We start from the raw sequence: 27,463 nt of genomic DNA on the forward strand, positions 1-27,463 counted from the left end.
TTTTTCAAAGATACTCTGTATAGTACTGTATATTTTTCTATTGCATCATAACGTGGAAAATACTAAGCATAATTGATCAAAAGTCAGTACTTACATTTCGGAAACGACAGCACGAATTTTGCAGAGTATTTCTCCCAGCAGCCAGGGATACTGTTGCCAGTACACACTCAGATCATTAGGAAGACCTGTGGACAAAAGTACAGTCTCACGTCAGTATGACATGTAAATACTAACATTTGTAGAGTAGATAGAAACATGTGAGGCAAAGGATTAGAAAATAGAGAATAACAGACAAATACTGGTCACTGAACTCTCAGATCTGAGAAGGAGCACTTCCTCGAATTTCTGGACCGAGTTTACGGTTTGAAACTTGTCCTGGCCAATCGCAAATGTTGGATAGAGATAGGACAAAGAGTCTACCGAGGGCCACACTAAGTCACTAACTGTTACTGTAATTAGGGTTGTAATTGTTACCCGGGATCCATTTCAAGAAACAATTCAGTATTTATGTTCAACTTTTTCCATTTCCACAGCAACTTGTAAGTATATAGCTAGAATTTTATTCCTAAAGATTCCATTCAAACTCTACACATTCCTCCCATTCACAATTACGATTCGAACGTAAAATTTGTCTACTTACTCCCTTATTCCGTGCCAACCCATACGAATGGAATGGTAAAGAAATTAATGAATAAGTAAATAAATAACTAAATAGTCTGATGTATTGCTCTAATTTCTTTCAGGATGACCCAATAAATACACACACACACACACACACACACACACACACATACACATACATACACACACACTTATGTTCAACCATGAACGGCCACGCTTACTAATTGCTGTTTCTTTATAAGTCTCCTTAGGGAGTCCCAGCTCGTTAGAATTACCTGAAAGTACTATAATTCTATTCACAGGCTTGCCTTACTTTCACTTCTCTAAGTCCAGCCACCCCACACAACAACTGCGTGCAGACAGCTAGATTTGAACAGGGTTACACACCACGCAACACACAATGACTGTTCCTTGGTTCGATTCCAGAAACAGACTAATAATTCACACAGTCGAACACGCTGAATAACAAACCAGCAATGCTAAACAGCGTTAAACAGCAGGACAATACTCCTCAAAACAACGACCATTAACACTCTTCTAATTACACTCACGATGGCTGCTCCAGTCGTGGACTCTACGACGGTCCTCAGTCCACAGAAGTACACACACAAACAGCACTCTAAGGCAGTACACAATCGTTCGTTCCGTACGCCGTTTTTCCGTCCAGCTACTCACTCGAAACTCTGACACAACAACTACCACTCCTCTTTCAGACTCCGATGTTACAACTAGCGACGGCCAACACTGCGGTCAACCTCAGCCCAGCCACCGAATCCCAACACACGGAGTCCAACTCCAACTCCAACACTGAGTCCTACACTGATTCCATCACGGTGTCCCAGACTGACTTCAACACCCAGTGAATCTTCGCGGCTAGCCTCCTTTTTATGGCTGGAATGATGTGTACCGGAATATTCGCGATGTGGCTAGAGACGAAAATTTCTCGCTGCATTTCGCAGAAATTCTCGGGGAAACCACCCTACGAGAACAATATCCGAAAAGGCCAGTCCCGTCCTCCAGGCCGGCAGGGAGATCCGCGGTTGTATGACACACTAGCCCCTTCCAGGAAAAACCGAAAGTGGCTACCCCATGGCTGGCACGCAACAATATGAATCAGTGGTTATATTTGTGTTAGTATAAGTCAAAGAATGGTAATATCTGTGGAACCAAGAATAAACCATTTTAATTATTCTTATAGTGTTAACTGACATCCTAGGTTAGGTATAACATTGCAAATAACATGTACGCTTTATATGATTACTTTGGTTGTTATTGAAATTTGAAATATGAGATAATAGAGATAATGAGATAAATCATCAGGGTTTCTTATATACACGGCATAATTTCAGGGTTGGATTCCCCACATGTAGAGAACGAAAAACGTGAATATACCGAACCCATCATTTAGAGGTCTCAGGAGCAGAGAAAGTGTATTCTTATTATTTTCTGGCATCGGTCTATGGAGACTGCCATTTTGAAGTTCAGAAGTGCTGTGATATATTTGTGTACTTAATCTTGGCACGTGGAATCAGTTTTGAGGTGTTCCCACCAAGAGAGACTATTTCAAATCACGTAACGTGGAGTGATAAAGAAGTGCTAGAGCAGAGCTGTTAATTGCTTGTAAAAAGCATGCAATTCGAAGGATTGAAGGTTGAATATGCCAAGCGAAAGTTGTTCTGCACATTATGGACGTCATTCTGAACTCTGAACTCCGCAGAGAATGTAGTGAAAAACTTTTTTTCAAATTGTTACGCCTCAGAATCGGGCGGGAACGCGGTCAAGCTCGTCTGAGAGCCGCTTCCCTCACCTTCATTCACTGAGCAGATTTCAAGGAGAGGCCATGTTCGCTTATGACAGCTCTACAAGCGCCCAAATATTTCCATCACCTCAGGTGATAAGTTTTAAGACTTAGATTGTGCAGCGGTGTTCTAAATCGAGACTAATTATTGAGCTTGAGAAACGTTGTTTAAATATTAGACAAATTGGTAGTTTGAGAAACACTACACACTGCTTTGGCAGTAATTTCCAGTATTCCATATTTTTATGCAGACGGAACGAGATAGGTGAATTAGGGAGGTTAGTGCTAAGACGCTGCTATACTTGTCGAATTGTGACGACGATAGTATTTTCTGTCTGTCTTTAACAAACCACATTAGGCTGAGTCTAGATTGTAGAGGCCACAGATACTAATTTGTTTAACATGTGCGGGCGTATATTAGACGTTCAGTTTCCGCGTGCGATTGCGCGATTATGTTCTCTTATGTTATCTTATATATTCTCAGTTATAAGGCAAGAAAATTGCAGAATAAATTAAAAATGCCAATGCAAAAAGGAATGTTTCCAGTAAAGGAATGTTTGAAGTAATAATGGCTTATTAAATATCTAAAGTTAGCCGTTGCAAAAAATTGGAAGCTGGTATCAGCGTCTATCAGGTATGTGCCTTGACCCCAGTTATTTAAAGTAATCCTGTGTAAATAAACCCTGCCGTTATTCGATGCTTGTGCGGCGGATTATCCCCGATTTATTTTCATGTTTGTGGAATTTGTGCCACGGTTTAAAGTTCATTTATACGTTGAGGACGACTTATGGAGTGATTTAGCTATATTGCGTTTGTCGAAATGTGGCTGGGTCATGTAATGTTAGATTTATGTCATTTGATTGTTTCTTTGGGAAAGGTTAAAATCTGTTTATCCCTCAGTCATTTTGTGTTAATCATTCAAACGCCGCCGAGCATACGTTTACGGGTGAGTCGTGGAGTCAGAGTGTTTTCCTGTGTATCATGACGAAGGGAATTCTAAACTCGTTATTTTGAGACATTTTATGACTCTGGATGTAGAGTCAGTCACCTGCGCCAGCCGGTTAAAATTTGATTCAAATTTCATGAATGATAATAATAATAATTGTTACGGAGATATCCGTGGTAGGTAGAGGTGAAAGAAGGTGCGGGTGTGAATGGGTTTCAAGCTACGAAATTAACGTGCAATGTAAAATTAATTTAAAATTTAACTAGGTTATATTTTCTTTTCAAAAACAAGAGATAACAATCATAACAGGTACAGAGTAGCAAAAATGTAGGTACAATATTACTGGATTCGGGCTCAGTGCCCTTACTTCATAACTCTTGGGCAATCAGCCCCGCCTTACTCCAAAAAAAATTTTAGCCAAGGGGCAGAAAACCCCATTCATGCCCAGGAGCACTGGCTCCAAACATTACACATAAAGCCTGCACGAGGCATACAGAAACAAATTTCAAAGAGCGATCCGCTCTCAAAATTGTAAGCCTATCACAAGGCCACATCAAACTCTACCTTCAAGCTGTCCTCTAAGGACGTATTCACAGGGGTAAAATACCCAACCTACGGAGGTCTATTACATGAAAAGAAGGTTGATTACATGACCTCTAAAATAACAATTTGAGAGGAGGCGAACTTGCACTCCTAATACACTTTGTTTTTAAAACCTAATCTGGCTCTGGGCCACTAACGCAAGGGCTAATCCCATACTACAGAGGTGACTTAGAGAAGAACACTTTACATTACATAAACGAAGAATAGTTTGAGAAAATAAGTTCACCTCAAAACAAATGTGAGTGGGAGCTCGAGAGGGTTAGCACTCTCTATCCCAATATGTAGCTTTACAAGAAAAAGATGAAAAGAGTAATTACATTTTAGGAGAAGGTTACATGATGGAAATGCTTCGAACCCGCCGCGAGTGTTAAACTGCCGACCTAGCAAGAAAGGAAGTTATTAATAGGCCATTACCTGGTGTTGAACGGCTGAAGAAGAAAGAGGCGCTTCCCGCCTCCTGCTATGTACTTAATACACTGAAAGATGGAACAGAAGTGGCCCGGAGACCCCAAAATCAGCAGTTTATATACTCTCGCGGAAGTTTCTAGGCGTTAGGGGAATGAAAACACCCGCCCACAATGTTTTTATTGGATAGGACCCCGCAACAGATACAAGTTGGGGGAAGATACACCAGATTGGTCAGAAATTACTAAAAGAAATTCGGGATTGGATAAATCTAAAACAAGGGGAAAAAGAGGGGTATACAGCCAACTTAAACAATAACAGAAAGAAATTTAACAAGAAACAAACTTTTGAAATAAAAATTTCTCCAACAAAATAGTTCTTTGACTCCGCACTAGGGTGCGCTATTGTTGATCTTCAGTAGTGTCCTCTAGAAGAGAAAGTTCACACTTCTTACTTCAAGCGAAACAAAAACACATCAAAAGTGACACAGTTCAAAAACTCAAAATTTTCCACGTGGTGACATCTTCTGAGAAAGTAGAGAATTAATAGAATAGATAAAGTTCAACCTTCCTCCAGAAGAGGAGTTTCAACTGGCGCAACTTTTAAATAAACGGTGTAGAGGTGTACCGCCCGGTACAGACCTCCCCCCCCAAAAGTTCCTCCAGGGGTGACACATGAAATCAGTTTGAAACAAAGTCCAAGTAATGATGTTGATACGAAGATAGATAGCAGAAGCATTTACAAGATTTCTTAATTCAGTTTCAAAATGTTGTTGTTGCAGGTGAATGAAAGTCTTTATGTTTGTAGAATTTGAATTTCTGAAGATAAACTTTTAATACTTAAAGGTGAAGAAAAATTTTGCAATGTCCACCAAATATTGTTGTTGAATTCCCAAGTGTAGTTATTGCTTATGGTGACTGTCCATGTAGTTGATGTAGATTGAGTCGGATGGCCAGACCGGCCGTTGCAGCTTGCGTCCAACGGAGGCCGCTCGGACCCCTCAAGTACCCTGAGATACCGCTCGCCCGCACTATGAGGGGAGCAGAGGAGTTGAAGTACGCCGCGCCCGCGGTGAACAGATACAGGCTGCGGGCATGTAGCAGGTCGTGCGCCGCACATCAGCCTTGGCCGGGAGGAGAGCTCCGGCTCGCCGTGCACATGTCGTCCTCGCTGGAGAGGAGGGGGCCCATCCCCCTCCCCAGTCGCTGCACGGCGCTGCGCGGCTGCGGGGGCGCTGAAACATTAAAGCTAGGCGGCAGAATTGTGTTGGACTATCATCTTCTTTGAGGGTACAGGCTTGTGGAGAGGTTGAGGGGCCAGCGGCGTGTAGATATCCATGGCATTTACTATTATGAAGCCACAGTGTAAGGTGGAGCAGGAGACGGGAGCGTGGTAATGGCCGTGGCAAGAGCAGGATGGCAGTTTAACGGGTCGGGGCAGGTTTTACACAAGGCTTACATCTAAAACCAAAATATTACAGAAGGGGCAGAATGCCTTAAAAGTGAAACTCAAAAAAAAATATAACCTTCATATCCTTTCAAAATAATATGAAGCAAGTTAACACAGAAATTACACCGGTTTCACCTGGGACAGGTGAACTCTAAATATCCTCTCGGTGGCTGGATTACTTAGCAATAAGGTAACCGGCGTAAGAAAATCGAGAATGATACAAGGCCCATGAAATCTGGGGGCAAGCTTGCCCGCGGGAACAAAATTTTTGACCATAACCTGGTCACCTACCTTCAAAGTGGTGGGTCTCCGTCCACGATCATACCTTTCCCTAACCTTTTCATGAGATACTTTAAGATTAGCTTTAGCCTTCTTCCAAAGATCTTTAATGTTGTCCGGATCTATTGTCTCGGGCAGAATGTCATTCAGAGACCAGAGGTTAGAGAGCGGCGTGTTGGGAACGAACTTAAACATCAAAGAAGCTGGAGTAAATTTGTGAGATTCATGAACCGCCGAATTCAAAGCAAAAGCTATCCAATGCAGGGACGTGTCCCACCTGGAAGGATCTTCATGATGATAGGCAATGAGTGCGGACCTGAGATTACGGTTAACCCGTTCAGCCAGAGATGGTTGAGGGTAATAAGCAGAAGTAGTTACATGAGAGATGGACAAGTCAAAACAGAATTTACGAAATAAATTTGATGTGAACGCCTTAGCATTATCAGATACAATATATTGACACGGACCAAAAGAAGCAAAAATAGAATTTAAGCAAGTAATGGTTGACTGAGCGGTAGCCAGCTTAGTCGGAAATAACCAGGAAAATCTTGTAAAACCATCTACACACACAAAGATGAACTTGTTGGCATTGCCCTTTGACTGGGGGAAGGGTCCCACATAATCAATATACAGGCGTTCCATGGGGCGCGACGCTTGATGAGAAGACAAAAGGCCTACTTTAGTGGACATGGTGGGTTTACTGATCAAACAAGATTTACAAGCTTTTACGAGTTCCCGAATTTCACCGTCCATACCTTTCCATATGAACATTTCACGAATCTTTTCACGAGTTTTAAAGATTCCAAGATGCCCCCCCAATGGGGTCTCATGATAGTATTTGAAGATCATAGGCACAAGAACCGCTGGCACGACAACCTTCATCATCTTATCATGCCTCGATGGGCAACATAAAACACCATTCCTCAGAACATAAGGGACGACATGTTCCCCAGAAGAAAGGGTTTCCATTATCGGACCCAGCGTCGGATCTTCACGTTGGTATTTCTCGATATCCCTAAAGAGCATGGGAGCATCTGTTAGGATGGCATTAACCTCAGATAGTATGGACTCGGAAGGTGATGAACTGTCGACCGGTTCATGGGTCTCGACGTCGTTAGAAAACATACGGCTGAGTCCATCAGCAACAACATTTTCAGTACCTCTGATATGTCGTACATCGAATTGGAAGGCAGAAATACGGATGGCCCAACGGGCTATACGACCAGTACGACGCGGCCTACCTAAGACCCAGCTTAAGGCTTGATTATCTGTCTCCAAGTCGAATTTGACATGTTCCAGATAGAGACGGAACTTTTCTAAGGCAAATAAAACTGCCAACCCTTCGAGCTCATAGATGGAATACTTGGCTTCTTGAGCCGATAGAGTCCTAGATGCATAGGCGATGGGACGCCTCCCTAGTTCAGTCTCTTGAAGAAGGACTGCAGCTACCGCCTACGACGACGCGTCGGTTTGGACGATGAATTTCTTCGAGAAATCAGGCATAGCAAGTACAGGGGCATTACAGAGAGCTAATTTAAGATCTTCGAAAGCGGCTTGTTGAGAAGGTCCCCACTCGAATTTGATGCCTTTCCTACGAAGAAGGTTTAAGGGCGCCGCTCTATTAGCGAAGTTAGGAATAAACTTCCTGAAGAAATTCACCATACCAATGAATCTAGCGATACCTTTGATGTCCTTAGGAGGTTTAAAATCACGGATGGCCTGTGTTCTAGAATGATCGACTGCTACACCATCAGGTGACACAATATGCCCTAGGAATGACATAGAGGGCTTAGCAAAGGCAACCTTGGACAACTTAACAGTTAACCCAGCCTTACGAAGGCGATTGAGAACTTCTCGCAAATGATCTAGATGTTCTTCAAAGGTTTCGGAAAATACGACGACATCATCCAAGTAGTGATATAAGTACTCAAATTTGATGTCGGAAAAGACCCTATCTAGTAGCCTAGTGAGCACAGCTGCCCCCGTGGGGAGCCCGAAAGGCACGCGGTTGTATTCATATAAATTCCAGTCCGTGGCAAACGCTGTAAGATGTTTAGACTCTTCGGCAAGGGGAATTTGATTATAGGCCTGATTCAAGTCCAAGATGGTGAAGAACTTGGCCTTACGAAACCATGAAAAGCAAGAATGAAGGTCGGGAAGGGGCACAGATTGCAACACCACCTTCCGATTGAGAGCCCTGTAATCAATGACAGGCCTGAAGCCTCCTTGGGGTTTCGGGACTAGAAAAATAGGCGAAGAATACGCTGACTTAGAGGGCCTAATAATACCATCCTTCAACATCTGATCGATGATTTCTTTCAGAGCCTTCATTTTAGGTGGAGATAGCCTATACGGTGGAAAACGTACAGGAATCGAATCCGTGACCTCAATTTTGTATTCAATAAGGTCAGTAACACCAAGAGTATCAGAGAACACCTCGGGAAACGACTGACACAGTTTCCGAATACTATCAGCCTGCTCCTCAGGTAGATGTCTAAGGTCTAACAACATCTCATCCTGGGTAGGCGAAATAGATGAACATGATACAGAATTACACTTTAACAAGGGAATTCTACAATTGGACGCAAATTTGAATGTGCACGACCTACTCTGGAGATCGAGCACAAGACCAGTGTGAGAAATGAAGTCCGCTCCCAATATGATGGGGCAAGACAAACGCTTGGCCACAAACAATTTGATCTTCCATGTAAATTTAAAAACCCGAATTTTGACATGTAAGGAACCTAGAATTTCTAATGGAGATGAATTAGCCGAAACATATTGAATAAGAGCTGAGACATGGTCAGGTAGTTTACAAACAGATTTCAATTTAGAATACCATTCAGCCGAAATAATCGAACAAACACTGCCTGAATCTAAGAGAGCTGTTATAGGCTCGTTATTTAACTCAATCTTAAGAAAAGGAACAGGTGCGGGGGTATCCGCCGCAATCCTAAGACACTCTTTAGGGCATTCAAAAGATGAATTTGAAGGCTGGTCGTTCTCTGCATTTACAACCTGTTTACTAGGGGCTAAGTCTCGGGAAGATGGATTAGTCGGCTCAGCCGACGCCACTAGTCACTTTTTATTATTGGCATAGCTGGAATTTGGACCAGAAGTTGAGCAGGAGGGGGTGCTATTTGAGTTTGGGCAATTCTTGGCGATATGTGAGAAGGCCCCACACTTAAAACAGCCTTGTGATGACCCTGCTCCATTCCTTGTCCCACTTGACTTGATCAGAGGACACTTATTCCGCAGATGGTCAGGCGACCCGCAAGCATAACATTTACGGGGATTGACTGGTCGGCGAGGTGGAGGCCGAGTGTTACTAAAGGAAGGCGGGGGTTCTTTCGCGACACGCAAAGAATCGGCGTATCTAACTCCTTCCGCTGAGACGGCCAATGCTTCAAGTTCAGAGAAGGTTTGCGGACACGCCGCGAAACACAAATATGACCTGTAGGATGGCGAAATACCTTCTACAATAGCCTGCACAATCTGATCTTCAGGAAAGTGCAGAGCAAACACCCTAGTGTAGAATTTGATATCTTGAATGAAATCAGCCAAGTTTTCATCCAAGCGCTGTACACGGTAATAGTACTTCTGAATCAGGGAGGACCTGGCCCTAGCCGGGATGAAGTTAGCTAGCAAATGGGCATGGAAATCCTCAATAGATGATTGCTCGGCAATGGCTCTTACGATTTTATCAGAGAGAATACCAATAGCATACGGATAGATAATTTGCAAAATTTGACATGGCGAAAGAGAAAAAACAAGAGCATGATCCTGAAATTCCACTAGAAATCTTAAAAATGAAATTACATCACTGGTGGTGTTGACGGAAAACTTAGAGATACCTCTAAGCAACATTGCCAATGGATGAGGCAAGCTACTGAACCCAGGTACATAGTCATTAAAGGTTTCAATGGCAAAGAAGTTAATTCAGAGCGGATGTTACCCAATGACGCACGGCGTTCAGATTCGTTGTTCGATGGGGCAGAGATAGTTTGAGCAGCAACGGTTATCCTATTGACTTCTCCCTGAGGAGGCTCTTCCTCGTTACCTACATTCACCGTGGCGGGTTGATCAGTTTTGGGAGGAACTTCGCCGGTTAGCAATTGAGTGACCTTATTAGACAATTCAGAAATAGTTTCAAGGAGCGTATTAGCGTCCTTCCTCTGAACGTCATTCACCTTTAGAGACAACAGATCATTAACTCTATTTGCAAAGTGATACAGCCTGCCTTGCACACGCTTAATTTGATTAGGAGACGGATCGTTTTCATCAAAAAAGCTGACTACAGATGCTAGCCCAGTAATATTCTCGACGATCGTGGAAAGAGAGTCATCAATTTCTTTCTCTCCCAAATTGGGGATGGAAATGGGCAAATCAAGGGACTCTCTAAGCTTGTTGGTGTCGATTGCAACCGTGCCTCCAGATTGCACATTTCTGATAGTTAACTCGTATATCAACTCCTCTTTGCGCAAGTAGTTAAGGAGGAGAACATCGCGAGGGCCGGGCATGATGACAGAACAATTTAAAAAAAAACTCAAAAAATTCCAGCAACTGAGAAAATTGTTAGAGTTCGAATTAAAGCAATGTTTAGCCGTCAAAAGGGGCTAAATTGAGACCCATTCAACCACGCTCTGCTACCACTTGTTACGGAGATATCCGTGGTAGGTAGAGGTGAAAGAAGGTGCGGGTGTGAATGGGTTTCAAGCTACGAAATTAACGTGCAATGTAAAATTAATTTAAAATTTAACTAGGTTATATTTTCTTTTCAAAAACAAGAGATAACAATCATAACAGGTACAGAGTAGCAAAAATGTAGGTACAATATTACTGGATTCGGGCTCAGTGCCCTTACTTCATAACTCTTGGGCAATCAGCCCCGCCTTACTCCAAAAAAAATTTTAGCCAAGGGGCAGAAAACCCCATTCATGCCCAGGAGCACTGGCTCCAAACATTACACATAAAGCCTGCACGAGGCATACAGAAACAAATTTCAAAGAGCGATCCGCTCTCAAAATTGTAAGCCTATCACAAGGCCACACCAAACTCTACCTTCAAGCTGTCCTCTAAGGACGTATTCACAGGGGTAAAATACCCAACCTACGGAGGTCTATTACATGAAAAGAAGGTTGATTACATGACCTCTAAAATAACAATTTGAGAGGAGGCGAACTTGCACTCCTAATACACTTTGTTTTTAAAACCTAATCTGGCTCTGGGCCACTAACGCAAGGGCTAATCCCATACTACAGAGGTGACTTAGAGAAGAACACTTTACATTACATAAACGAAGAATAGTTTGAGAAAATAAGTTCACCTCAAAACAAATGTGAGTGGGAGCTCGAGAGGGTTAGCACTCTCTATCCCAATATGTAGCTTTACAAGAAAAAGATGAAAAGAGTAATTACATTTTAGGAGAAGGTTACATGATGGAAATGCTTCGAACCCGCCGCGAGTGTTAAACTGCCGACCTAGCAAGAAAGGAAGTTATTAATAGGCCATTACCTGGTGTTGAACGGCTGAAGAAGAAAGAGGCGCTTCCCGCCTCCTGCTATGTACTTAATACACTGAAAGATGGAACAGAAGTGGCCCGGAGACCCCAAAATCAGCAGTTTATATACTCTCGCGGAAGTTTCTAGGCGTTAGGGGAATGAAAACACCCGCCCACAATGTTTTTATTGGATAGGACCCCGCAACAGATACAAGTTGGGGGAAGATACACCAGATTGGTCAGAAATTACTAAAAGAAATTCGGGATTGGATAAATCTAAAACAAGGGGAAAAAGAGGGGTATACAGCCAACTTAAACAATAACAGAAAGAAATTTAACAAGAAACAAACTTTTGAAATAAAAATTTCTCCAACAAAATAGTTCTTTGACTCCGCACTAGGGTGCGCTATTGTTGATCTTCAGTAGTGTCCTCTAGAAGAGAAAGTTCACACTTCTTACTTCAAGCGAAACAAAAACACATCAAAAGTGACACAGTTCAAAAACTCAAAATTTTCCACGTGGTGACATCTTCTGAGAAAGTAGAGAATTAATAGAATAGATAAAGTTCAACCTTCCTCCAGAAGAGGAGTTTCAACTGGCGCAACTTTTAAATAAACGGTGTAGAGGTGTACCGCCCGGTACAATAATAATAATAATAATAATAATAATAATAATAATAATAATAATAATAATAATATATTTGTTGGGAAATGAAGTACGTTATGATGAAGATCAGTGTGTAGGATTTGTTTCGAGAGAAGGGGCATTTAGAAAAATTAGTTTGTTGAGGAGTTGATGTATCAGGGTTCAGTCTAATGAGATTTTGGAATTCGCGTTAGGAGAGTGCTGTTTTTGTTTGGAATGATGAAGAGATTTGTTTTACTGTCTGAGGTTGACTTATAGAAGATGTATTGTTCATGGGTTATGAGACCATGAGACGTAGAGTTTTGGAAGTGTTCCTGGAAGTTAGTCCAGGTGTGCAATATTCCTGGCGGATGGTCCAGGTGATATGATGTAACTGATACCGGGATTTCTGGAAGGGGTGGATTAAAGAACCCAGAATTTGGTGGAGAATTATAAGATTGTTTAGACGGCACGAATGTGTAAACTGCATTTAGCTGGGAAGGAGTTTCAGTAGCGGACAGGCGAGCCCAGGTATATCGCTTTGACGGGTCGAACGAACTGATGTTTCATTTACGTAGGTCAGAAGGATCGCCAGTATTAAAATACAGTATTTGAGACAGTTTTTTATGAAATTGTAATATATCCCCAGATAATTGAATCAGTTTCGTGGAAATACCTGTCATCACGCCGTGGCAGTTTACATTCGAGTTGACTAGTTTAACCAAGGTAGTTAACTTTATCGAGTTTACCAAGTTAAATTGCGGTAGTTTACCTTTGCGAATTTAACAGCGTAGTTTGCGTTTCCCAGTGAACATTGATTAGACGATGTGTAAATATTTAGGAAAATGTTATTCTCACTTCTGTATTAATTTACTGTTAGATTATTGTAAAATGTGTGTGTTAGGCTACGGTTCATGGTTAATGGCTGACAGCAGAATGGATCTGTGGGATATATATATATCGGTCATATACACAACTAGAGAATTGATGCAGCCAGCCATCGCACCCTCTATGAGAGCTGAGTTCGCTAGTCTGGCATATGGAACTGGAACCATATGTAGTCCCACAGGATGATGCAGCCCATAACTATTGATTTTAAGGGATACCGTTGTATTTTGACATGGTGTAAATAATTTAGTTGGATAATTATCATTTCGCATTTTCTTAAGGGTTATATTATGGTCGTATATTTCGTGTTCGTGCCATACCAAGGTCGCAATTGTATATGACTTGGGCCACATTAATAATTTCATTGTGAGTTTACTTTAACCATATATGTGAATGACAACAAGGTTTATTCATATTCCAGTTAGATGACACAAGATGTCTTTCCACTGGTTTTCAGTTGGATTGCGTTTCGTAACTTGCTTCAAGAAATAAAATGTCAGCGACAAACGCAAGAATTAATTTGTTAATGCTACTAGATGATCCGGACAATTAATCGTTTCACCCATCAGATGTTCGCTCGAATATTTATTCAGCTAAATTCAGAATAATATAATAATCAAATATTTACTTGAAATCTTAGCTGTAAGATTTGGTTGTTGCTGTTGGTTTATTATTTTATTTATTTATTGAACTTTTCATTTGTGATGGGAATTTTGTGGCACTTGAAGTATACTTAATTTAAATTCAGTAATATGATACCTTGAAGGAACACGTTGGCCATCAGCCATGTACGTTTAATTTTATTTCAGTGGATTGGTCACTGTGGTCATCGACCACGTTAATTTAGCTTAACGTACCTCACTGAAGGATTACTTGGGTCACCAACGACCATAACTCATCTTCAGTGAAGGGACACCATGCTCATCAACCATGGATGCTTAACTTGAACTACACTTTAAGGGGTGACGATGATGAGTTCATAGTGCTAACTGAAGGTTACTCACAATCAATTAAAGGTCGATGTAGCTCGTCCTAAGTGGTCGTCAGTAAGTGGACAGCCTTAATTTAAGAGAGTGTCTAGAAATCAGTTCGTGATATTTAGGCATTCAACAAATTGGAAGTTTAACCCGCAGTTGTTAATGGAACTGGATAGAAATTCTTCCAGGTCGTTATTGATGTCTTGTAGTTAAATATGAAGTGGAATTTATTCGATAATAGCCCGTCAGGCATTTCTTTATAAAGGCATGATATCACATCTTGAAATCGTCCGTCTGTCAAAAAATATAAGGTCATTGAGCTCGATTTTGTCATGGTAGCTTTTGATGATTAGTTTCTTCGCTTTTTCTTTGTTTATTTTTAATACATCCAGTTAGTTCATCCATGTCTTTTCATTCGTATTAGGTAGCTTCTATTGATACCCGAACGTCATATCAGAGGGTGACGAAGAACCATCAACACTCCCTGAGACATACGAATCTATAATACATGCTCAAAACATAGAACAAGTAATTTATCAATTAATATCGTGACTAAAGGGTTCAATACATGTGTCCGGAAATGGGTACTTTCTCAGATTTCAGACTCTGTCGTGGACTAGAACCTTAAGTTACGTGTTGTGGGCTGCCTTTCATGTACTGATGTACTCCGATCATTACCTTAGAGATGATGTTCAAAATCCCCACTACTTGGCATACTCCAGGCTTTTGCTCGTCGTCACATGGAGTTGCGAACACGCTCGGTGTTGTATGTATTGTTCGAAAGGAATTTAATACTTTTTCATAAAGTGTTGCATCATACTCCACAGCACACACATACACAAAGGAGTTTGCATAACCTGTCATAACAAAGTCCAAAGGGTTTAGATCAAGTGATCGTGGAGGCCAAGAAAGTACGCACTTCTGGGCCCGCGTTTATATATAGTGGTCGAAGACAGGTTGAAACTGGTTTATGAGCGTTTAAGGGTTCCTCATGCTGATAAATAATTTAAAAAAGAATTGGATAACTCGCGCCGTTGTAATTTAAGCACTTGCTGAAGTTAGCCAATTAGATCGCTTCGCGGGTGAATTCAAATGGGCTTTGACAGGTAGTGTTGATAAATCTGTACGTGACTGAAGACCGGCTTGAGAGCACCAATTGAAAAAACAAAACCTTTGCCATGGTGGGATTCAAACACGGAGCTCCGAGCTGACAGGGTCACCCAACAAGAAGTTTACTACGGTGGCACCGGCTGAAACACACGGTGTGTTTTTGTTTGATGCTCATTTCTCGGCAAGGCTCACAAGCAGGTCCTAAGCCACGTACAGCGAAAATGAGAGCGAATCACTGGACGCAGCCAGTCACCAAGACTACGTTTGTGAAGGGAAGGAGAAGGAACGGGAGGGGGAAAACCAATACGGAAACAGAAAAATAACATGCCAATAATAGTACAGAATAAGTTCCCAAATTATTACGCTGGTACACTTCAAGTGTCTGTTTAGCGTCTTTTGAGTTTCGGATACTATTTCAGAGGTGATGTTTTTTAAAGAGATTTTTGGAATAATGACAGTCATGGAAAATACATCCGTGATAACCATCAATAATCTACACATCATAATTAGTGTCTCCAACACAAAACCTTAAAAGAGCAAGTGGACGTTAAAGAACGAAATATCATTAGACACATTCCAAGGCCAAGTACAATAGACGGAGCTCTGTACTCTAAACCCAATCCCAAAATGTTTAAAACCATGCGAAGAATTCAATATCTGGGACACCCAGAAAGAATGCACGCAAAAGGAATCCACGCATTCGCGAGAAACAGGATTGTTAGATCGAACTGGCAGAGATATAAAACGAAAAATCTCCAAAAACCCAGGACGTCAGAGGTAAATTATCGTAAAAGCAAAAACGACAATTTTGAGGTTTTTATTGTATGAGACTTTTTTTGGTCGTGGCTTCTTATGGGTAAACTGTTGTATGTTTCGCAAGAATATAGATAAGCTATGTGATGCTATCGTACATGAAAGAAGAACCCAGCACTAAACATCGGCAAGTGATCATATAATAGTTCAACCTTAAGCCGTCCACCGAACTCCTTATTGTATTGGCTCTTACAATAGTTTACCATGGTAAGAACGGTCTATTCGACCTGCCTTAAAGGTAACAGAACATGAACCTCAGAAGCTTCTTTCTACTCACCTGTAAAGTTAGTGAAATGCCACTTACGATAGCTTACCTCTGGCCCCTACAATTAGGATCGCCAAATCTACAGGACCGAGATGTAATTTTTTTTTAAACCACAAATACGGTGTTTCCAGGAAGAAGATTTAAGACAACACGACATACTTGCTCGGAGCAACGGAAACACACCTACTCATTGCGTATAAAGAAATACTGGATTAAAACGAAAGGAAAAGGATGAGGAATAACTGCTGCTGTCGATAAGACCATCAACTTCGGTATTTCAAAACAACACTTCTGTGCCGTTCCCTGTCGGTATATTAAAAAATGGTGGTTTTTATTATTTAAGAGGAAGTACAACTAGGCAACCATCCCCTATATAACACTAATCGGAGAGAAAATGGAAGGGATCTGACACTTCGCAAAATGAAGGCATCGGCCAAAGAAAGACAAGAGCCACGAAGGGCATGAAAATTAAAAACTCCCTAGGCTTCACAATCCTAATACCGTTGGGGTCGGAAAAGAACAGGAGTTGACCAAGGGAGGTCGGGTAGGATAGATGAAAGTGAGAAGCCTGGCACAAGTAAGTGGAAGCAGTGCCCGGACTCAGGTAAGGGTCCCATGGTCACCAACTCACGCTCCCAAGGATCAGAGTCCCTGGCCCCTTTTAGTCGCCTATTACGGCACGCAACCCACAGCGGGTCCAGTATATTAATGAACTCCATGGGAAAGAATTCCAACACCATGACGTCTCCTGCAAACCTCAACTAATTACATTTTTTGCTAGTGGCTTTACGTCGCACCGACACAGATAGGTCTTATGGCGACGATGAGATAGGAAAGGCCTACGAGTTGGAAGGAAGCGGCCGTGGCTTTTATTAAGGTGTGGAAATCGGAAACCACTGGAAAGCATCTTCAGGGCTGCCGACAGTGGGATTCGAACCCACTATCTCCCGGATGCAAGCTCATAGCCGCGTGCCTCTAACCGCACGACCAACTCGCCCGGTAACTAATTAATTATTTAACTAATTGACAATAATTATAACGTAGTGTACTTGTGGACGTTTAGCCGAATGGTTTAGTCATAGTATCTGGCTTCTAATCAAAGGCAGTTGTGGTTTGAATCCCGCAGAAAGTATGGGATTTGCGAAATGAAATCTCATGTCTGTGTGGTTCGGATCCCACGTAAAACTGGAGGACCCATGTCTATATGTCTATGATAGCGATTTCAACAATCTCATGAAACTATACGCTTGCTTAATAAGACTGATGATAATGACAGTACGGCAACAATAAAATATGTGATCTTATACGTAATAGAATACTGCACCTCCTTCACTTTTCCTAGCTCTTTGCACTAATACATGCAGATTCTCGGCGCGTTGATTGGGTAAATGTCTTGGACTGGAAAGGTGAACGTTGTGACAATAAGGTCCAGCCTCTCCATTTTTATGATATGAAAATGAACTGTAGGTGACCACCTTCAGAACTCCCGACGGTTATATTTCAACCCATCATCTTCTGCATATAAGTTAACAACTATATGATCCGCACCTCATTGTCAAATTGCTGGGTATTGCCGCTGATGAAAATGTGCCGAAACGTGATATTCAATATACTAATAGAAATCTGTGGTATGTAGGACTTTTATATGCCAAAATACCGTATTTCGATACAATCTCAGGGTCTTGAACACAGAAGGAGAGCGTGTGACGAACTGCATTACTCATTCCGTTTAAAGAACTGATTCGCAACGAAGCAACAGAAGATTCTGCCAGAACGTCAAGGTGTATGCCAACATGGAGCAGCTTTCTGTCGCATTACCATATCCTTCTAGTGGATACTTATCAAGTGAAATGCGCACCTGTTTAAACAGTGAAAGAATTTTTGAATCGTTGCATAAGTAAGATGGCGAAGTGAAAAAGCCTTTACATATAAATACTGTCCCGGCATACAGTTACACAACGGGATGCAACATGCTTCTTGTGTAGAGGACATGTTCAATCCAGCCTGAATAAATACAGTAGATACTGTAGATGACTATACTTAACAAAGGAGCACGTACACGTCTTACATAAACAGCAAATACATAAAATAGTATTCGAATCCCATCCGACATTTTAAATCCCGTCTGGTTAATTTCTGTGATGGTGGTGGTGGTGGTGATTATTGTTTCAAGAGGAAGTACAACTAGGCAACCATCCTCTGTACAACACTAATTAGAGGGAAAAATGGAAGGGATCCGACACTTCGAAAAATGAAGATATCGGTCAAGGAAAGACAAGGGCCACGAAGGGCATGAAAATGAAAGACTCCCTAGCCCTCGCAAACCTAATAGCGTCGGGGTCGGAAAAGATCAAGAGTTGACCCAGAGAGGTCGGATAGGATAGATGAAAGTGATAATTTCTGTGATTCGGGGAATAGGTGTTCTTGTTTGTTCCAACACAACAACTACATTACCAACCACCACAGAAACAACAAGCAATAGTATAATTTTCCTTCCCCTGAGGTTGGCATCAGGAAGGGTAACCGGCTCTAAAACAGGACTAAATCCACATGTGCGACACTGCTTGCATCCGCAACACCACCAGGGTGTGGGAAAATTGGTAGAAGAAGAAAATGAAAAATTCATACATGCATTGTCAAGACCTTCATCGTGACAAATATTATCAATTTCGAAGCATCCGTTCCGAACTTAATACACACATTGATTGATTGATTGATTGATTGATTGATTGATTGATATATTTATTTATTTATTTATTTATTTATTTATTTATTTATTTATTTATTTATTTATTTATTTATTTATTTATTTATTTATTCATTTATTTATTTATTTATTAAGGATTATATAAACGTAGGGCTATGAAAACCCATTTAATGTACTTAATCCGCTCTCAAATTCAAGATCGTAAATTATTAATCATCGTAATGTAATGCAGTGCAACATCAATATAATGACATAAGGAATATAAGTAATGACGTGTAGCTTATCATATTACTATGGATTGGAATAAATAGACTGAATATAAAGATGATATACTCCATGGTGTACTGTTAAAGACCTTATTAAAAATGCGCATACAACCATGAAGGGGGAAGGGAAGAAATGTACCATCAACCTGCGATAGTCGTACAATCTCACATAACATGTACTGCGCCGTGGTGGGGGTGTGATAAGCGTCATGCAATTGTAATTATTGATGGAGGAATATATATTTCATTTTCAGAAGCGAGAAGATCGTACTGTACATACAGTAAGAGCAGGCCAGGCCGAGATGGTATGGAGAAACATGCACAGACTATTGTCTCCGCTGAGATTAACAAACACAATGAACGGCAGAATTAAAATTCTCAGAAATTGTGACGAAGGGGGAAGAGAAAGGCACGAGTTGTTGACAAGTTGCGGAAAGTTTTCATAGCCCCAAACAGAATAGGTAGTGGCGACAGCGCAGAGAGCTGGGTGCAAATTTCTGAGAAATGACGTAGGGGTATCTCCATATACTAGCGGGAGTTGAACGCAGGGTTGGCACTGGAAGAAAAAAATATGAGCCTTCCCGGTCACGTGGTTTAGGTGGACCAATGGAAAAATTCACTTGACCAAAGCAAGGCGACAACTTCGTATTGTAAGAAGCACTAGGGAGGCTAACTCCGCGGATTAAACTGATAGAAGGGAGTGAGTTATCAATTCAGAATAAGGTGGAATTTAGGAGCCTTACTATATTATAAAACTTATAAAAAGTTAATAATTGCGGGAGATTGCATGGTGTAATTCTGAGAATTCATGAATGCTATCCGATGATTGGCTGGAGGCAAAGGACGCCACAATAGAGCGCGAAATCCCAGGCCGGGGTACGGCAGCTAAATTCGCAAATATATCCATTACCAGCGAACGATAATAGTTGAGAATTGGTATAGAGCCTTCGAGAACATAATTACACCATTGGATATCATATTTAAGCCACGGGCCGAACCGCAAATTGTCGTATGAAGATATCGGGACTGCGCGTCCCAAGATGAACTCCGATGAACTCGGAAGAGAAGGGATACAGGTATAAATATGAGGTCGTGGACAAGGACTGACAACTACTTTTGACAAAGCGTTCGAGCGGATACCACGCCTGGGGTGCGTGACAACTTCTGATATTTTGTTCGAGCCGTGATTACGCCAGGGGTGCGTGTGTGTACTTACTCGTGGAGTACGGTTCGAAGTATTATATTGTTACATAGTACAGTGATTCATGACGTGATGTAGCTCATATTACAGTCTTGAGCAGTATACTAGTATGAAGTGTTTCAAATAGACAGGACTCAATAAAGCATAACTTACGGAGTGTGAGATTCTACCAACAGATTAGGAAGTGCGTTACGTGAGAACGGTCACGAGTGTTTATGTCACCTAGTAAACAGTCGATTCTAAACTGATACCTGGTCAGCTACACGAACGTGAGACGGGAAATTCAAGTGCGCGCACGGGCCGTTGTAAAGGAGATTCCGAGGTATCCCATGTTCCTAGTGTCCGGGAAAGGAATGAAGAATGTATATCTACATTAAGTGGGCTAGATACAAGGCCGAGAGTGTAAAATTTGTGAGTAGAATTTAGGGTGAAAATTATTCCAGAGTGCAACAGTTAATTTATTTGTTTTTATTCAAAATGTGTAAAGTTGAAAAGGGTCCAGGATTAATTCTTCAAGCTGGCATGAATACCAGTGGAATGCAGTGCTAAAAACCGGAGGGGCTAGGCTCCATGTCCGGTTTTAGCAGACTACAATGGCAGAGATGAGTAACCTTTTCAAATATTTGTAGATTGCTATTGTTAGGGGAGGAAATCATATTATTTTATCATGGTAACTTGATTGTGAAACGAGCCGTTTCCGGCTCGTATAAATTCAAAGATAGATAGACAAAGGGTCAAATTAATATGTACATGATTAGATCGAGCACCCATCATAATTTTGATTATTAAATAGAGTATAGTAGGGTTGAGTGTTCATTCAAGTGCTTGAGTTGTTTGATATGATATGTAGCACGTTTCAAGTAAAGATAATGTTCATATTCATTTAGAAGTGCTTCCAAAGTATTTTCCCGTTATCGGAACTTTTATAGATATTAAGGCATATGGTTAAGATAATCCAGAGGTAGGGTTGCCAAGTGATTTAAATTATTGTGGGACGGAATGAAGTCCATTGATTTGCTTGTAAATATCGCGAAGTTCGCCAGTGGACAAATTAATAATAATCTGTACAAGTGTCGAAGTAGTTACATTAATATTGGGTAAGGTGTAAAGGCGTGTTTAATAATAATCTTTGAGAATAAAGGCACGGGCCTAGTTGGATAGAATGATTGCAAATTAATGTAATTTAAATGTGGAGATATTATGTGGCATGAATATTTAATTTGGGGCAGTGAATCCGATGTTAACACTAATTGTTGATTTAACGTTTTTGGACTCCATAATAATCATAAATAAATTTGGTAGAAACGAGATAGGCATTTTGATAATATGGTCACGCTATGTTTGAGGCCCAGAGTGATTTGAGCCAAAAGTTGAGATTTGGAGTTTTGTGGGACAGAAATCCGGCCCGAAATAAAAGTGAATTGTACTGATGTTGATGAAGAAATAGATGGATCTTAAGGCCCACATAGAGGTTGTATTTATATACCGGTGTATTGAGTAGCAGAATAGAGTCCACACACCGAGGGTTAATTAGTGAAAACGTTTTGAAGAGTTCCGAAGGAAAAATGGACTTCAAAATGTAAAAGATAGGAATAATTTAACACTTGCAGAGATTGGAGGTATTTGCCCAACTGCGAGGTGTTATGGGATTTGAGAATTGTCTTAGGAGCATATGGTCTCCATGAATTAACGACAGTACGAAAATAAGGTTGCGGGTTCGAACACTATTATGTTCTGACCGATGTGAATTCGGATCTTGGTGATTTCTGTTTGGGAGAGAACGTATGTGACTAAATTATAAAGATGGGGCATAAACATAAAAATTCTCGAAAGAATAATAATATTAATAATAATAATATTCCAAGTAAATCATATCTGGATTGATTAGTGCCAAAATAAATCGGAATTGTAAAAGGGGTTATGCGTTAAACATATTAAGAGTAGACTACCGTGTAACAAGCGAAATTAATGTGTTAAAATTAATAATAATAATAATAATAATAAATATTTGAAGCAGAAGAAGAAGAATTTTTTTTAATTTTTACAATAATGATGGTGGGAATTGAATTGAAAATATTGAAATTTTCAAACCATTTTAATAATGATAATATTTGAAAAAAAAGAAGCTACTTTTTTAAGAAGAAGAAGAATTTACTTTTTTTTATATTTTGGACACAATAATGATGTTGGGAGTTGAAATGAAAAATTTGAGATTTTGAACTAAAAATATTGATAATAAATATTTGAAGAAGGAGAAGAAGAATAAAAAAGGAAGCTCCTTTTTTATATTTTATTTTTTTTGATGAGAATAATAAGAGCGAGAAGTTGAAGTATTATAGCGAGGATGATTACGGGTTACGATAATCACGATTTCCACTATTAATAATAATGTTGATGATAATAATAATAATAATAATAATAATAATAAATTTCCATATTTTTATTATTTCGGATGCTGATGATGAATGATACTAGGGAAGTCAGCTGGCGAATTAACGTAATAATGTCAAGTGTTGTGAATAATAAGTTAAGTTAATAGTTGTAAAATGAAGGCAAATCCCTACATCTGGACCATTAGGTTAGAGTCACTTTGTCGTTTCCTTTAACTAACGATTAGCATATCTTGGTTAGGAGCCCAGGGAGAGTTTGTAATTTCCCGGGTTGGCCTCATCTCAATCAAAGTGGAGGCGATAACATAGTTCATGTGATCGCGCCCACTTAGCCAACAGGTAATTGGTCCACGACCAAATATGGTCATGGTATTAACGAAGGTAAATCTGATACTTTCAGATATCAACGGTTCTACCACCCAAATGGAAGGGTGGTCAAAAGTGATAAATATATATTATGTAATCATTTTTCAGGAATAATTTGCCAAATTACCGGCAAATCAAGGGTCAACAGATTTTGATTGTGTGTAAAAATTAATTTGTTTACTTAAATAAAATGCTCCTTTAGCATTTGCAAGGAAACTGTTCCAGGTTCTTGTTCTTGTAGGATAGTAAACCCTTGGTGACCGTATAAATATCCGTCCCTTTTCCTAGGACGGAGCCTTCATAATTTCCCTTTGATCTGAATATATATATATATATATATATATATATATATATATATATATATATATATATAATTTGTGTGTTTTATGATGAGCCTTAAAGTTAAAGTATAGAGTGTCCCGTTCAACCCTGTAGTACTGATTGGATGGCGCCCTTACATTTAGTTTGAGATCTTATATCTCAAAATATAATTTTTTATTGTTTATTAGTTGCGATAGATTCGGACCGTAACACTCCCTGAGATAAATGCTGGTTGGGACTCAGGCTTTGAGCGGGTACAGTACAGTATATATGTAATACGCGGAAAAGGAAACTCTAATACAGATTGTAATTTGATCAATAAATATGTAGTTTTGGATTAAGGTATCATATTTAATCTAAGATTAGAACATTATAAAGATGTCTCCTTACTACTGAGCTGCGTAAGGTTTTTAATTATAAGAATTGTAGATATTTTATATGCGTGCCAGACAGCAAGTAAAAGATTTATAGGTCAGAAAAGTAAAAGGAATAAAATTTAGTATTCGAAATTAAAATTAGGTAAAAATTAAATATTCATTGAGTTTGTTCTTTTACAAAATGCTTTACGTCGCACCGACGCAGGTAGGTCTTACGGTGACCATGGGATAGGATAGTGCATTCATTCGGTATACCGAGTTTGAAGACATTTAAAATTGTTGCACTGGGAATATTTTGAGTACTAAGAATAGTTTTTTTAGTTATTTTCCCTGATAAATTAGCATTTATTTCTGATTCAGGATTCATTTACTAACATCAAATGCCTCAGCTCGTCGTTTTCCAGTATCGAAACAAGTACATTAACTTCCTTTGTTTTTTCTCTCCTTACAAATTCTTCATCCTTTATGAATAGAATGCATTTCACTTACATCATGGACTTAATAGTATTATAACTCTGAAAATTCTCAAAACCACAGGTGTTATTTAAAATTCCGCGGGAACTTAAAACGACGGCACGTGAGGAAAGAAAGAAATGGATCACCTTGTGCCCCAAATTTTTGAGAATCTATTGGCACTAAAGTCTCATTTTAGGCCACTTAATGGGTCACTATTTCAGTATAGTAACCACGTATCTTCTAGTAAGATTGAATCGTCGTATTATCTACCAATTTCCATCATAATTCAGTATACACTTTAATATTAATAATTATAATAATACGTCAACAATCAACTTAAGTCAATTGAAGACGATTTTAAATATTACAACACACACGATTTTTACAAGACCTTCGCGAACCAAATTAAAGGGGTTTTCTCCACACAACCTTTGCTTTCGGAAACAAGATGGTAAAATGGCCTTAAGAAATAAAAGAAAATTGCATGAACTAGCCATGTTTTCTTCACAGCTTTTAAATTGTCCAGAACCAACAGAGAGATTACCGAAGATATAGCCAGAAATCACACTAGAATATTCGTCACCACCAACACAAGAAGTAACTGAAGAAAACAAATCATCGGGAGAAGACGGAATTGTAGCTGAACTTTTGAAACATTTAGGCCCAAATTTACTCAAAGAAATTACGCAAATAATTCAAAACATTTGGCAACCTGTGAAGCTCCTGGATGACTGGAAGATTTCTCTAATCCATCCACTACATAAAAGAGGTGACAAATCAGATGTAAATAATAATAGAGGGATGTCTCTTGTATCTGTCACCTTCAAAATGTTATCCTTATGCTTCTTGCAAAGAAAACAAAAGCAATTAGAACCCAAATTAGCTGAGTATCAATCAGGATTCAGACCAAATAGGTCATGACCCGAACAAATTTAAACCTCAAAACCATTTTCATTAATGCGAGCTCTCAGGCGAAAACTTCTCGTATGCACATTTGTCATTCTCAAAAAGGATTACGATTCGATCTACAGGCCCTCACTGTTCCAAATTCTAGAAGAGAGGGGACTAGATCCCAAAACTCGTTAATATATAAAACAAACACTGACTGGCACGAAATCTTAAGTGAAATTTATGGGGGAAATCTCAAAACCCTTCGACATTCAAACAGGCGTGAGAAAGTTGATGGACTCTCTCCTGTTTTGTTTAACGTTGTCCTAGACAAGGCTGTGGAAGAATGGGAGAAAGAACTCAAGAAATGCGAGTTTTGGAAGCCAGTCCGACTGAGCTTTCCCAAATATAACCTCTACATAACATACCTCGCTTTTGCAGATAATCTGGCGATACTAACAGAGGATGCGGAGACTGCCGTTAAACAACTCGAGATACTTAATTCAAGTGAAGAAAAGTTGGGACTACAGATAGACTATCGCACGATAAAACTAAATACTTATGTTCAAAAACAGATGTCAAGAGTCTGAGAACAAAATGTTATAGAATTGCCAGTGTCCCTTAATTTAAATACCTCGGAAAATATATCGAACCGAGAGGCCTCGTTTCCGAAAAATTAAAAGAGTATTAGAGTTAGTCCAAAACATCTACAACAAAATTTCATGTCAAGACATACAAATATTCGGCATTACAACACAGTCATAAAACCAACAGTCCTTTACGCAAGTGAAACAGTAGCACTCAATAGAAATCAAGACCTTGAATAAATCAAAAGAGAAGAGAGGATTATCATTAGGAAAATCTTAGGAGCAAGATACATCCAAGACGGTTAGAGGTTACAATCAACAAAAACAACAGAAAATCTCAAACATCGAAAATGACATTAGAAAGGGACGAATGAAATTCTTCGGCCATCTGACTAGATTACCAGAAAATCGATTGACAAAAAGTATAGTAGATTATGTAATCTCGCTTATGAACTCAACACCCTGGCTTGACGAACTTCGAAAGGACCTCAGAAATGCAAACATAAATTCAACAGACATCCTAGAAAGAGACATCTTTAGGCGCAAAATAAACAATTTCTAAGTTACATCAGAGCAACCACAACAAAAACAGTACAGACCAAAGTGGTTAGCAGGACGTAAACAAGCCTTCTCGGAAAGAATGAAAAGAATAAATCGAAATAATATACGAAGAGATAGAAGATTTAGTACTATATGTAAAAGGTGACTAGAATGCAATTGTGATTGGAGACTGGAACGCAGTGGTAGGCCAAGGAAGGGAAGGTAACATAGTAGGAGATTTCGGATTCGGACAAAGGAATGAAAGAGGATGCCGGCTGGTTGAATTCTGCACCGATCATAATTTAGTCCTTGCTATCACTTGGTTCAAACACCACAAACGACGGCTGTATACATGGACGAGACCTGGAGACACTGGAAGGAATCAAATAGACTTCGTTATGATTAGACAGAGATTCATAAACCAGGTGTTGGATATTGCAAGACTTTCCCAGGAGTAGATGTGGCCTCTGACCACAACCTGTAGGTTATGTAATGCCATATGAAATTGAAGAAGTTGAGGAAGAGGACAGAATGTACATCAAGGAGATGGGATCTATACAAGTTGAAAGAAAAGAGTGTGTGGGTTTATTTCGAGGAACATGAAACAGAGGGACTAAATAAAAAGTCTGAAGGAAACCCAGTAGAGGAAGAATGGACAGCCATGAACAATGAGATCAGTAAGGCTGCTGAGGAAAAGTTAGGAAGAAAGGAAAGATCAACTAAGAAACAATGGATAACTCAATAAGAGATATTAGACCTGATTGACGAAAGTTCAAAAATGCAAACAATGAGGTGGGCAGGAAAGAATACAGGCGAATAAAGAATGAAGTAGATAAAAAATGCAGGACAACTAAGATAGAATGGTTGAAAGAGAAGTGCAAGGATGTTGAAGGTTGTATGGTTGTAGGAAAGGTAGATGCTGCATACAGGAAAATCAAGGAAACTTTTGGAGAAAGTAAAACTAGGTGTATGAATATTAAGAGCTCAGCTGGTAAACCACTTCTAGGGAAAGAAGACAAGTCAGAAAATTGGCAAGAACATATTCTACAATTGTATCAAGGTAAACAAGTTGATGATACGGTGCTG

General features: G+C 39.9%; 1 protein-coding gene across 1 annotated transcript in view; it reads right to left on the minus strand.

Moving 5' to 3' along the window:
* LOC136866763 (neuropeptides capa receptor-like) overlaps positions 1–27,463 on the minus strand; it is a 490,048-nt gene that overhangs the window by 144,830 nt on the left and 317,755 nt on the right. Inside the window, exon 2 of the mRNA XM_067143873.2 lies at positions 95–185. Within this exon, the coding sequence (XP_066999974.2) occupies positions 95–185 (91 nt within the window). The remainder of the gene's footprint in view (positions 1–94; positions 186–27,463) is intronic.

The sequence above is a fragment of the Anabrus simplex genome, chromosome 3 (assembly GCF_040414725.1).
Source record: "Anabrus simplex isolate iqAnaSimp1 chromosome 3, ASM4041472v1, whole genome shotgun sequence".
NCBI lineage: Eukaryota > Metazoa > Arthropoda > Insecta > Orthoptera > Tettigoniidae > Anabrus > Anabrus simplex.